Raw genomic sequence first — 15007 nt, forward strand, 5'->3', positions numbered from 1 at the left:
ATCTTTTTCATTATGATCACAAGTCTTATCTCCTTTATTGGACTCTGAGCTCCTTAAGGGCAAAGACTGGGCACCTAGAACATAGTATGTGCTTAATAAACATAGGTTGACTAGTTAACGAGATTCATCCAGTGTGACAGTTCCCACCTATTTATCAGTAACATGCATACTTATCTCAAGTGGTGTTTGATTTGACGCGCAGCTAAGACTTTGGGGGAAATACAGAAAGAAATATGGTATAAGGCTTTGATTGCTGATCTGACCTTATGTGTTTGTCTTGCCAGGTTACGACGTTGCTGGGCCTGTTGCAGTTGGGCTCACCCACTGGAAAAATCCATATGCACAAGGCAGACCCACTCTCCCGTCAGATCTGCCTCTCTTCGTCTCCAAAGATGCAGGCATCCCGGTATATCACCAATCCCTCACTCGCAAGACTGAGCTGGCCACGCCTCTGTCTTGCCCAGCTTCACTGTCCATCACTCCAGTGCCTTCTTACAGCAGCAGCAGCCAGGAAACCCTGAGCCAAGACACAACAGGTAACAGTGCTATAGCTTCCTGTTGGAGATTCAGGACTCCATGTGTTTAAAAGTTCCTTCATGCATTTGCCTGCTGAATGGATTGCGTCTGCATTTCTGCTTATGTGATGCTATGGACCCCAACAATTCGCCCATGTTCACTGGCCTTTAATAGCTTGGCTGTATCAGAAGGAAGGTTAGATGTGTTTAGAAATATTTGACCTAAGCGTTACTTCTATTTGGTAAGATGTCGTCTGGAAATCAACTCTGAATCAGAATTCCAAGTTTTGTCATAGGACTTTTTGTTTAATTTTTATCCTCTATTTAGTGACAAGGCATTGATCTTGGATTACAGTCTTATATTCAAAAAAGTCATTTTTGAATACGTACCTCAGTTACTAGCACCACATGCTGCTCCACAAATTTGATCTGTGTCGTGGGTCTTCGAACCACTGCCCATGGGCCGAATCTTGGCTGCCACATGTTTTTGTTCAGCCCAAGAACTAAAAATAGTTTTTACTTTAAATGGTTGGTGTTTTAGTCAGTTCAGGCTGCTATAACAAAAGACCACAGACCAGGTAGTTCATAAAAAACAGAAATTTATTTCTTACAGTTCTGGAGGCTGGAGGCTTGAGATCGGGGTGCCAACATAGTTGGGCGAGGGTCCTTTTTTGGGTTGCAGACTTCTCTGTATCCTCACGTGACAGAAAGGGAAAGGGGCCTCTGTGGGGTCTTTTTTATAAGAACGCTAATCCCAGTCATGAGGGTTCCACTTTCATGACCTAAGCACCTCCCAGGGGCCCCGCCTCCTAATACCATCACATTAGCCATTAGGATTTCAAACGTATGAATTTTGGAGGGACACAAACATTGAGACCATATAGTTGGAAAAAATGAAAAGGATAAGAATATTTTGAGACACGTGAAATTCACATTTCAATGTTCATATATAAAGTTTTATGGGACACAACCTCTTATGTATTGTGTATGGTTGCTTTCGGGTGACAAAGGCAGAGCTGAGTAATTGTGACAGAGACAGTACGGCCTGCAAAGCCTAAAATATTTATTATCTGGCCCTTTGCAGAAAATGTTTGCTGACCACTGATCTATGTGATCTTTGGGGCTCATAACTTAATCAGGGCAAGAAAAATGTTTACAACATCTTGTCTTAAAATTTGTCACTTCCATTACACATTGAATTGTGGAAAGCTTTACTCATGCAAGGATGGCCACTTCATTGTTTTTATTTCTAAAGTCTGAGTTGGAGGTTTAAGTTATGCAAAATCTATCCTGCCCCTTTTTTTGGTTTTTCTACAGATAGAGTGCTTAGAGGTGAAGGTTTAGTTGGAGTAATCCAATGTGTAATTCCTGTTCTGGAGATAAATTTTTGAATGGTGACCTTCAACATTCACAATGACACTCAACAAGTCACAGATGCTGCCACCTTGCAGAAGTTCCAGATTATCAAGAGCAATCTCTAAAGCAGCAGATTGCAGGCTCGCTCAACGTTCAGAATCCCCACAGAACTGGTTAGAAATGAAGATTCCTGGGCTCTACCCCAGGGGATGCTGTGTCCATGGCACAGAGTGAGCTTCAGCATCTGCATTCTGCAGGCTGCTCCCTCCGAGCTTCCTCCACACCCACCTCGGGGGACACCCTCGAAAGTGTCTTTGGTTAAGTGGTTGGATGATATTGCAGAGCGTTGGGGGATATTTGCATACCATTGGCTCTGCCGTGGCAAAACTGAGTATCTTTCTGATTGTCCTGATTGAATGTCAGTTGGAGAGTAGAAAGATCATGATCTGAAGTTCAAACATTTTCCATATTTAAGTTTGAAATCTCCTGGGTTTTGATGTTATCATGATTGAAAACTGACTCTGCTTGCTTTAAAAAGTTCAGTAAAATCCGAAATTAAGAAATAAAGTCCTGCCTTTGGCCGGGGGTAGCTGCGAGGTTATGGCATTTCATGGTAAAGAGGACTGTGAAACGGCAGCTGCCGGAATAACATTTTATCACATTTCCCTCTGAGTTGGCTTTTTCTTTCTGTTTCCATAGCGCGTCACACTCGGAAGCAATCTGATTTTTGGAGGAGGTTTCTATTTTTAACTTGTACGTTTTCAAAAACAAATTAAAAGCCCGTATTTCTCTTCTATCCTAGGAACTTTCCATTAGCAATAAAATATTTAATTTTTCCAAAGAACTGGTTTTTAATCATAATAATTTGTATACTTACAAAATAAGTCTGACACTTAAGGATATATTAAACAAGCATGGGGTATTTTAAAATAGAAAATTATAGATGCTGGTGTAGCTTCTGTAAGACTCAATTATGATTATAGGTTAATTATTGCATTTATTTGATTTCTTATAGCAGTTTATTGATTTTAATAGTGTTTTTTGTATGACAGCTTCCAGTTTCCTATTTTTTAATAGAGTTAATTTATTTTTTATATATATATATATGTATATATATGTTGCTAGTTTGAAGAAAACTCTGGGGTAAGTCAGTTTAACTATAGCAGAATGTCCTACAAATTCCAGACTTTGCTAGACATCCCTTCATATTTCTAATCTGTCTTTCTTCTGCATAAACTTCAGGTCTGATGTAGAGGAGCTTAAAATTTGTAGGCACAAAATCACCATACAATTATTTATTGATTGTTGGAGTTTTCTCATGTTTAGGAATTCTCCAAACATATTTAAAAATCATTTTTCCATTTATAATCTCTACAACTCTACAATTCTAGAAGCAACTGAAAAAACACTGAGTGACTAGACCTTTTGAAATTCTCACTTTATTGAGCTGTTTTCACTCTTGCCACTACCTTATTCCATCATTCCTTCCCTTCATCATGTGACTAATTTCATCGTGTGTAGAAGTTTCTTCTTGGGTTGGACTTGACTTAATCCTGTTTGCTACCTTGTGCAGTTAACAACCTGTGAAACTGCATGGTGGCCCTGGACGCAATGCTCCTTCTTGGTGGCAGAGAATGTTTTAATCAGTAAATTAATTGTAGCAGGTTAAGTTGGAAAAACAGTGTCTGGCTTGTTTTATCCCTCCATTCATCCATTTCTCCATCCATTCATCTATCCATCCATCCAATACATACTAAATTTCCACTGTGTGTCATGTACTGCAGTAAACCCTTGGGATAGAAAATTGAGTAAAGCATCACCCCATATAAGAAGCTCAAAGTCTGCAGGAGGAGAAAGATATGTAAATGAAGTATTTTAATTCAGTGTTATAAGTCCTAAGATAGAATTTTTCACATTAGGTGATCACACACACATTTTTGTTATTAAATTATTTAATTAATATGCTATTAAAATACTACTAATAAAGTGTTAAAATGTGATATAAAATATAACATTAAAATATGTAAGTAAAAACACATTGAGTGCAAAAGATATTATTAACTTATTTCTTCAATTAAAAGAAGATGAATTTGAGAGAACCATAGGAGGAACGTTTGGAAACCGTCTCCATCTCAGATATTCTGAGTAGGTTTGATACTCAATTTTTGCTAACCAAGCTTTACAACTTGCATCATCACTACCACACAACTTACATTTTTGGTCACTTTATACCACCAACTGATTCTCAGCCACTCTCTTCCATTGTTTTTGGTTCCCAGCTGTGTGCTGATGACTCCAAAGTGATATTTCCATGTCTTATTTCTCTGACAAACTTTAAAGATATATTTACAACTGCCTACCAGAACTTTCAGCCTGGATATATCCCAGACATGTCAAAACTTATGTGTCCCAAATGGAACTTTCTTTTAGGTAGTGCTCAAAGCTGAATTTCTTTTTTCCCCCCCTCCTATCTTTTTTTTTGTTTCTATAAATTTATTTGTTTATTTATGGCTGCATTGGGTCTTCGCTGCTGCGTGCGGGTTTTCTCTAGTTGCAGCAAGCAGGGGCTACTCTTCGTTGTGGTGTGCAGGCTTCTCATTGTGGTGGCTTCTCTTGTTGCGGAGCACGGGCTCTAGGCACGTGGGCTTCAGTAGTTGTGGCTCACAGGCTCTAGAGTGCGCTCAGTAGCTGTGGCACACGGGCTTAGTTGCTCCACAGCATGTGGGCTCTCCCTGGACCAGGGCTTGAACCCATGTCCCCTGAATTGGCAGGTGGATTCTTAACCACTGTGCCACCAGGGAAGTCCCAAAGCTGAATTTCTCACTCTGTTTAATGGTGCCACAGCCCATCCAGACTCCCAAGCCAAAAACTGGGTGTCCTCAAGCTTTAACCCTCTGCTGGCCATCAGCCTCCGCAGCCAGCTGGCTAACATGTTCATTGCCTACTTTAGAGATAGCTCTAATTCAGAGCATCCTCTCCATCCCCATGGCACCATCTCAGCTCAAGCTCTCATCGTCTCTACCGGACTAGAGCAGCCTCCCCACATCTTGATTCTTCCATGTCCTCAGGGTTAGTTTGCCAAATTCATCTCTTTCTCTCTTTTCCACTCTTCCTCCCTCCCTGCCTTCCTCCCTGACTTGAAAAATCTCTGTTGTTTCCCCATTGTCAGTAGAAGAAAGCCTGAACACTTTATACGTGGTACATGAGGACCTTCCTAAGTAGCATTAACTGACTCTAGCATCTCTCATCACTCTCTGCAGATGCAGCCACACAGTAGCTACACCTAATGTTTTACAGTTCCCTAAAGATCCATGATTTTTCACATGTGCCAACTGCTTGGATGCTCTTCCTTACATTCTTATTCTAGAAAATTTATTGAAGACACTTAGCTAAGAGTTGACCTCCTCTGTGAATTCTTTCCCTTTCCCCCTCAGCATATTTAGTCATTCTTTCTGTTTCTATTGGGAATTCCTATTGACATCTTGAATTCTGCTCTTATTTGACTGTAATATAATTTTATTTTTATATTTCTTTTTATGGCTAGCCTACTAGATGGAAAGTTCTTGAGCTGAGAATTAATGTCATAATCATGTATTTGTTTGGTCAGTGTAGAGCCCAGCATATAGGAAGTATGTTGTCTAGGACCATTTAAACTGCAGATTAGACACTGTTAAAGAGAGAATTAGGCCTGGAAAATAGATCTGAAGAAATTCAAATGCAGTATAGAGAGATAGAAGATAGCAAAACAAGAAGGGGGAGGTTGAAATATAGAAGACAGAATGAGAAAGTCCAGCATACTTTTAATAGAAATCCTGTCTGGATTAAGAGAATAGAAAGAATGGAGAGAGAGAATATTTTTAAAAACACAGCTGCTGAGAATTTCCCAGAATTGTTGAGAGACACAAATCTTTTGAGTCAAGAAACAATGAATGCCAAGCAGAATAAGTAAAAATAAATCCACATATAAACATATTTTGGTGAGTCAGCAAAAAACAAAGAGAAAAATCTTAGGAATCTGAGGGAAAAAACAGATTTCCTGCAAATAATAAACAATTGAACTGAGGATAGATGTTCCAATAGTAATTATAGAGGCCAAGAGACAGTGCATCGATATCTTCAAAGTGCTGAAGGAAATAATGGTCAATTCAGAATTCTGAAGCCAGCCAAATGATCATTGAAGAGGGAGATCATCATAAGAACTTTTTTTGGAAAAGACTGGGAAAGTGTACCCAGTGTACACCTACTGCGAGAATGACTGAAAAGCCTATTTTAGCAAAGAAGGAACTTGAACCTAGAAGAAAGGCTAAGATGATAGAAATAATAAGAGGAAGAAATACATTCTTAATTTAAAAAGGTCCTTCTAGAAGAATGGTTTTCAACCAGGGACGATTTTACTTCATGGGTACATTTGGCAATGTCTGGAGGTATTTTTGGTTGACACAGCTGGGCAGGAGGTATTACAAGCGTGTAGAGACCGGGAATGCCGCTAACCATCCTGCAATGCATGTGACATGATCCCATGTTCATCATTAATTCTTAACACTGCTTCCCCCCTTTGAGTTTCTCTTCCTATGTGTTGTACCTTGCCCTTGCAATGGGCCCCCACCTTTATGGCATTTCCAGGACTCTGCTCTCTCTGCTCTGTCTGGGGCTATCCTTGATAAAGTATGTCCTTCACACTTTTGATTTTCCCTTTTCTATGTCTCTTTGTGTCCTTTAACTCTTCTTAAATTGTATCTCATGCTGCACCTAAACCTTTTCTCTTGTTGTTCACTTATACCAATTTCTCAACCTTGATACGATTGACATTTTGGGCTGATTAATTCTTTGCTATGGGGGGCTATCCTGTGCATTGTAGATGTTTAGCAGCATCTCTGGTTGCTACCCACTGGTTGCCAGTTGTGACAACCAGAAATATCTCCAGACATTGCCGAATGTCCTCTGGGTAGGGGCAAAATTGCCCCCAGTTGAGAACCACTGACTTATACTAATTAAGTCCAGTTCTGTTCTCTGGACTTCTGCTTAGTGGGAATAATCTGATAATCTAATCATTGAGATAGGGTACATGTATTATAATGACTTTTACCCTATATTTAACAAGAGCCTTTTGCAATCTGTGCCCTAATCAAAAACATGGAGGGAATCCCTTTCCAAAGAGGGAGGTTTTCCCCCTGAGAATTCAGTTAACACCTTTGATACTTGTCCATCAGCCCCCCATATACAGTCCTCTGAAATTATGTCATAAATCAGAGCTCCTCCATTTGTGTCCAAGAAGACCAGTGACAATTTCCCTGCATCTACATACACAGAAATAAGCAAAAACTCATCCCTTTTTTCTTGTGCCTTCCTTCCCCTGTCTCTCACAAGCTTCACACAGTGGTCTCTTGGTAGAGCTGGGTTTTAGAAAAAGATCCTAAGTGAATTCCATACATCTCTTATGGATTTTAAAGATGATCCTCATTTGTGAAAGGGAAAGGAGACGTGAAATGACTATTCTTTGTTCCTGATCAATGATCGTTTCCCAAGAGCCTGTCTTGTCGTTGGGATGGAAGATGTTCACTTACCTTTCCTAGTGACCTCGTAGGGCATATCAGTGCTTCTGCATGTGTAAACTTTGAAAACTGCTAAATGCCTGAGGTGTAGAGTACCTGGGAAGTGATACCCACTTAATAGCACGAATTCAATTTCTTTCAACAAATCGTGACCAGATATATTCAGAGTGGATGCCAAAGGAAATAGCGGGGAATTAAATTTCAGAGCTAGGGTGCCACAAAAAGTGACCCTGCAAGTTGAGCTACTGATATGACCAGGAGATGAGAGTAGTTTGACCCAGCCAGGAGACAGGCATGCTCCCTTTTAGAGATGCCCAGAGATACTCATGGACCTGCCCCACTCGCAGGGGCAGGCCCAGCCAGTCTAAAGCCAAAATTTCTGCTTCAGTGATAGCTCAGCTGAATTCACGGCGCAGAGTAATGGAAAGGACAGCTACCCTCTACAAAAAAACAGGACAGTAGAAATGAGACACAGTTGCTAAACCATTATATATACAGTGGGTTTCTTGTAGACAACATAGAGTTAGATCTTGTGCGTTTATCCACTCTTATGATGTGTCTTTTAATTGATATAGTTAAACCATTCACATTTAAAGTGCTTATTGATATAGTTGGGTGAATATCTACCGTGTTTGTAACTGCTTTCTATTCATTGCATTTGTTTGCTGTTTCTTTTTTCTTCCCTCTTTCTCTGCCTTCTCTAGTTTTAATTGAACATTTTACATGATTTTTAAAATGGAATGGGTACCTACCCACTTATCTCTCTGCCTTTAAAATTTTTCCTTTTGTCAAAATGTCCCTGAAGGGGTATTTCAACTTTAATTGTACGTGGTGGAATAAGTTTCCTGGTAAAGTTTATATGGAATGTGGGTATCATGGTTAACCTACTAATGTTAGGAAGTAATAATACGTGAAACCACTTGTCCTGGTTTTCTGGAAGGTGATTTATGGTTTTCTAGAATCCTGGCTGGGTAGAAGATGTCACCCAGTAGAAGGGCAGGCATTTGAGTAGAGGTTGTTCAGGTGAGGAATTGGTGTTCCAAACATCGGGACAGTGTGTGGAGACTGATGCTAGAGCAGCTGGGGGTTGTGTCCTTCACATTCAAGGTCGAGCACTGAATGCCTTATACATAGAGATATTGTTACATGCGGTGGTTGGGTTCTCTGGGACTATTACTCTGGTATTCAACTTTTTTGGCATTCCATAAATTAAATAGCATTTGTGAGGGGGCCCAGAATCTTAACCACCATATATATACCACTTCTCTGACAAAAGCTGAGGTTAGCTGGGGACCACCTGCACTTTAAGAGGATCATTGGAAATGTTTATTTGACAAGAGAATTGGCTAAGAGAAATAAATCACTGTGCTTTCTTCAAGTTTCCTAATTTCCCCTTCTTCTCAAATTTGGCTATATCGTTCTTTTCAGAATTCAAGATCATGTCCTGTCATTTAATTTCTGATTCTAGCACAATCCTGTTAATCTCTTTTCCAAGTGTGGTGGTTATTTAGTTTTAGAAGACTGAAAGCATCAGTGAATCAGGGAATGATTAATGGCACATGAGGACAAAGTCAATGAGATGATGCAGCTGTGAAGTTGCTTGAGGATTTCTGATATAAGAAACTGAAAAACTTGATTTAAAGCTGTATTAAATCTGATTTGCAAACGATAATATATTTTAGAATCAAAAGGCATTAAAGAGCTCCAATAAAGTCATCCATTCATCCAGTCATCTAGATTCTTGTTACGTGAAGTGTGGTCCTCTAGAGATAAGAGGGCTTGAACTGGGATTAAGCAATATAATCCAAAAGGGGCACATCTGAGGGATATTTTGGAGATAGTTTCAGTACATCTTGGTGATTAATAGATGTGGTATGTTGAGTGAGTGGATATTCCACGTGTTTCCAGTTAAGTTAAAATATAGTACTGAAGCTTTGTTGTGTAGGCCAGTTTTCTCTAGCTTTAATGTGAATACAAATCACTTGGAGATCTTGTGAAACTGCAGATTCTCATTTAGCGGGTGGGTGTTGGGGGTGACATTCTGCTTTTCTAACAAGCTCCCATGTGATCGTTGTGGAACTTGGAATTTAGTACGAGATGCAGATAACAATATTACACCAAAAAATGTATGGTTACCAACAGGCAGGTGCTGTGAAGGAAAGGGTTCTTCTTAAAGATCCTTGGAAATATTGTTTTTTTATCAAAACATGTCTCTGAGTTCCCAAAACAGCGCTCCATAAAGACATTTGCTTTACCACCAGCTGTAAGTGGGAAGTTTGCTTATACTGTGTTAGGGGAAAATGATTGACCTGTGTGGTATAAGTGTTCTAACTTTCTCATAGACATGGTTTAGATACAAAAAACCCAGTAACCATAGTACTGCTTGAGGGAGGAATTAGTTAGCTTGGTTTGGGTGTCCTGGGAGATAGATTCTGAGCCAGAGATGAGCAGGTAAGAAGTTTATCAGGGAGAGCCCTTGGGATCAATGTGTGAGTGTATTTGTGTGTGTGGGCGGGGAGGGGAGGTAAGGGGGAAGGAAGCAGGATTGGGCAGAGAGAGGATTTGGACTGTGATGATATACACAGGCTTCAACCCAACGCATAGGGAGATCTGGAGCTGGGACAGCCTTCAAAATTGTCCCACAATGGGGCTTTTGTACCGTCCCATCACTGCCTGGATGCAATCTGCTACAGGGAATGTGTGACCTTGAGAAATTCTCTTGGAGGGCAAGGGCCAAAAGACAGAGACTCAGCTGAGAGCCATCAGCACCAATACTTATAGCAGCTGGGGAGGTGAGGCGGCGCATACAGCCTTTGCTACATCAGCTGATTGAAATGAAGGTATTAAGAAGTTATAAATGGGAAAGGCAAGTGGGCTGCGCAGTGGAGTCCTCAAGCCACGGGTATGGTAAGTCCGTAGGTCTCTGCCGGAATGGGGAGGCGATGACCGGTAACTTGTTTGTTAAACTGAGTCCTGAGTTGACGTAGGTTAGGATTTTTGAGATGTGGTTCATCAGAGTTCATCCAGTGGGTTTGTGGACACCAGCTGCCTTGTAAATTATTTTGAAAGCCAGGAACACATAGAGCAGGGGTCCCCAGCCCCCAGGCCGCACAGGAGGTGAGTGGCTGGTGAGTGAGGGAAGCTTCATCTGCTCCCCGTCGGTCCCTATCGCTCCCCCCTCCCCCGTGGAGACATTGTCTTCCACGAAACTGGTCCCTGGTGCCAAAAAGGTTGGGGACCGCTGACATAGAGGATCAGGGCTTTGAATTCTATGGGGAAAGAGGTCGTGCATCTGGGCAGATTTTCTCAGCACCCAGTTTCAGGTTCAGCTTGTATTTCTCGCCAGCAAAGGGGCACCTAAAGGATTGGGTAACACCCTTCTGATGACTGTGTGCCTGGTTAGGAGGGTGGGAATTTGGAAGCTTTGTACAGGCACTGTCTTTTCAGCAAAATAAGGATACAACTGGTTTATGGTTGTAACCAGGGAATGGGCAAGTTCCCTCCAGTTTTCTCATCCGACGTCGTGTGATTCATGTTCATTTATTCAGCGGCTGTTCCCAGAGTGGCTAGTATGGGCCAAGCACTGTATTAGGACATAGGCTGGGCTCCTTTCTTGTTGGAATGACAGTGGAGCGGGCTAGTGGATTAAACATATTAATCACACGTGTAAAATTTGATTAGCTCAATGAAGGGGAAAAAACCACTATTAGGATTCCGCGCGGGCGTTGCTGGCTGGGGAGCTGCGCAGTCACTGGCCAGGGACGGGATCCGCGGCTGACAGGCCGCCTGGGTGCCTCCTGGGGATGCGCTGGGTGCTCCGCGGAGGCGGCGTCGGCGGCTGCAGGGGACGAGCTAGCGCCTGAAGCCCGTGGAGCCCGAACGGCGCGCACAGGTAGAGCGGAGGCGAGAGCTGGGGCCCCAGGGCCGCGCGCTCACTTGGGCGGTGCTGTGGGACCCGGGCTCCAACAGCGAACGCAGCGCCTACCCGCCCCAGCAAACAAACAAAAGCAAGACATTGTCAGGGGGTAAATCAAGAGGGGGTTTATTTAGATTTGGAAACGGGTAGAGACTGAGAGTGTGATATAAGTTGAGAGGTCTCAAGGATGTATTGGAGCTGGTGAAGATTATAATGAGAATGTGGGCCAGGAGACCAAGGACCTGGCTTCTCTTCCCAGTTTGGCCACGTATCAAGGTATCTTCACACGAAGGACTTAACTTCTTTGAGCCTTGATTGCTTCATCTGTAAAATGGTGCTGTTATGACACTCAAAGGAGATGAAATAGACAAAACGTGTTTTTAATCCTTTTTGTTACCGAGTTTAGTGAGTTGTAAAATGCTGTTTTTTTGCCGAGTTTAGTGAGTTGTAAAATGCTATTCAGCTACCTTGTCTTAGCTTGTGGCTTTGAACTTTTTTTTTTTTACCGCTACCTAGAGTAAGAAATACTTCCATATTGTGATCTACCACTACTACTTTTTCTTCTTCCTTCTCTCTCTCTCTCAACTGAAAAAGTGTTTCAGGAAATAATACTTATCCTCATGTGTCACGTACTCTGATATTTCATTTCCTCCCAAAAGTGCTAGTCGTAATCCATTAAATTGATGCCATTGCCTACTAATGATTGCAATTTATAATTTGAACAGTATTGACCTAGATAAGTCTGTAGTACCTCAGATCCTCTGAAACCATATTAAGGTGTCAGAGATAATTTTTTTTTTCTGGTGTGTGTGTGAGGTCTGTTTAATTTTTTTTTTTCTGGTGTGTGTGTGAGGTCTGTTGTACGAGGAAATTATTTCTTTTTGGAGACTGATCATTAATGTTCTTTAAAAGTCATCTGACGCTTATGGCAATCAGGCTGTCTCCCAGCGTCGGTAAAGCTGTGATCCATTAGAGGGGCTCTGTGTACCCTGAGGTTCTCAGTGTTAAGTCAACAAAGAACTGTGGCCAAGGACCCTGTATCAGTTAACCATTACCGCAGTAATACCGCACACCAAACAACCCCCAAACCCCCAAAGCATACCATGCCGAGCGTTCACGCGTGCACCTGGGATGAGGTAGCTCTGCAGGTCTTGCCTGGGCTCACTCAGTCTCTTGGAGTCGACTGGCTGTTGGCACATCCAGGCTGACAGCAGCTGGAGCAGCTGGGATGTCTCAGCTCTGCTCCACAAGTCTTTCATCCTCTAGTAGGCTAGTCCTGGCATGTTCTCCTGCAAGAGGAAGCTTTGCAAGCTTCTGCTGGGAACACATTAGGCAATATCACATTGACCAAACCATGCCACGCGGCTGAGCCAGAGTTAAGGATGGGGCAGAATGTGTCTCAGTGGGAGAGCACTGCAAAGTTACATTGAAGCAAGATGTGGAATTGGGCTGTGAGAAACTCTCATTGGCTCCGGTTTTTTTTTTTTTTTTTGCCGTACGCGGGCTTCTCACTGTTGTGGCCTCTCCCATTGCGGAGCACAGGCTCCGGACGCGCAGGCTCAGCGGCCATGGCTCACGGGCCCAGCCGCTCCGCGGCATATGGGATCCTCCCGGATCGGGGCACGAACCCGTATCCCCTGCATCGGCAGGCGGACTCTCAACCACTGCGCCACCAGGGAAGCCCGGCTCCGATTCTTTATTCTTCGCTGTCTCACACATGATCTCCTTGACTCAAAAGTGGCCCTTTGCACAAGGAGGTCTCAAATCTGAGTCCTTGAGGCTATTTGCCTGAAAGACACCATGCTGTCCTCATATGCTGGTTCAATTGTCTTCCTTTTACCTAAACTTCCTTGTAAAGCCCCCTTCTCTTCAGTGTAGGTCATCTTAGAAAAGTAGATGTTTGAGGAGTGCCTGCCCTGCCAACATAGGAGATATGCCTCCACCTGCCTGAATCCTAGTTGTGGGCATTATTTAGATTAAGCCACAACCCACACCATAGTTTTTACTCCTGTTTTCTCCAGTTTTTCCAAAGACTATATACCATTGTAGTATGGTATTTTTGAGTTGATTCATGAAGCTGGATATCTAAATGAGAGATAGTTTAATGAGCAAAGTTAGTAACAGTCTATGTAAAAATATTGTATTTTGTCTCAAAATTTCCCCTAAGACTTAGCTCTGAACTTCTAGCTGTCTGTTAGCAATCCCTACTCTCAAGCTCCCGCAAGCACCTGTCTAAACCACTTCTGTGTTTCCTATTTCAACAAACTACATCACTATCCACCCTCTTCCGCAGAGTGAAGAGTCATCGTTAACCCTTCATTGACAGCCACTATCTATCAGCTCTTTTTCTCTTGTGAATAATGGCTGGCATCATTATTCAGCCAGACACTGGAATTGTTCTTCGTTCGTTTACTTGGCCAGGTTCTGTGCTAAGAACTGGGGATGTGAGAGTGACTAAGACATGATACCTTCTTTTTGAAGCTTAGTATCTAGTCAAGAAGGAGAATTGTCAACACGTAACTCACAATGTGGAGCTATGAATAAAGCATCCTTTCTTCCTACATCTAACTGCTCATCAGTCTTGCTCCTTCTGCCTCAGAAATGTACCTCAAACCTACCTCTTCATTCCTGTGGTCATTTTCCCTTGAATGGCTCAGAGCTTTCTGTTCTTCTCAGGGCTGGGGCAGTAGCCCTGGTCTCCCTGCCTTCACTGTTTTCCCAATCTGTTCTCTCTTCCCTCAGCCACTTGATATCATTGGCTAAAACATTGACTCAAGATGCCATTCCTTGGCTTGAAAACCATGAGAGGGTTTGGTTGTTCTACAGTAAGTGGAACATAGAATTATCATATAACCCGGCAATTCTGCCCCTTGGTATATACCCAAAATGATTGATAACAGGTGTTCAAACAAAAACTGCTACACTAATGTTCATGCAGCACTGTTCACAATAGTCCAAAGTGGAAACAACCAAAATGTCCATGAACTGATGAATGGATAAACAATGCATATCCATGCAGTGGAATATTGTTTAGCCAGAAAAGGGAATTGAGTACTGATATAGGCTGTAACATGGACAAATCTTAAGCATTGTGCTAAGTGAAAGAAGCTAGACACAAAAGGCTACATACTGTATGATTCCATTTATATGAAATATCCAGAAAAGACAAATCTATAGAGACAGAAAGCAGGTTAGTGGTTGCCAGGGATTAGGGGAAGGGGAGAATGAGGAGAGATTGCTTAATGTGTGTGGAGTTTCCTTTTGGAGTGATGAAAACGTTCAGAAACTGGTATGGTTGTACAACATTATGAATAGACTAAATGTCTATAATGGTAACCCTTACGTGTGTTTTTACCACACTAACATAAATGTAAAACAAATTATCAGGGTTCCCTGACCAGCGATGGTTCGAGTTCAAATTTCACAGCATGTAGTTCATAGACCCTCATGGTCTAGCCCAGCCTGGCTTACTAGCTTTGGTCCTCTCAAGCATCCTATGAACCAGCCCTACCTGGTGTGACACCTTCCTGCCTTTGCTTATGCTGGACTCTCACCTGGAGTGCCCTGTTCTTACTTTTCTGCTTGATGAAATTTAAGATCTGGCTTAAATGCCATTCTTCTATGAGGGCTTACCCATGCTCCATTGATCCTTCCTCCGTGTTCCCATA

The 15007-nt window shown here is 42.2% G+C and overlaps 1 protein-coding gene across 1 annotated transcript in view; it reads left to right on the top strand.

Annotated features, from left to right (window-relative positions):
* Nucleotides 1–15007, top strand: part of ANO4 (anoctamin 4) — a 451959-nt gene that overhangs the window by 22536 nt on the left and 414416 nt on the right. The window contains exon 3 of the mRNA XM_027107320.1: nucleotides 285–536. Coding sequence (XP_026963121.1) covers nucleotides 285–536 — 252 coding nt within the window. The remainder of the gene's footprint in view (nucleotides 1–284; nucleotides 537–15007) is intronic.

Source organism: Aethalodelphis obliquidens, unplaced genomic scaffold, assembly GCF_003676395.1.
Source record: "Aethalodelphis obliquidens isolate GAN/ISIS:26980383/991018 unplaced genomic scaffold, ASM367639v1 scaffold8, whole genome shotgun sequence".
NCBI lineage: Eukaryota > Metazoa > Chordata > Mammalia > Artiodactyla > Delphinidae > Aethalodelphis > Aethalodelphis obliquidens.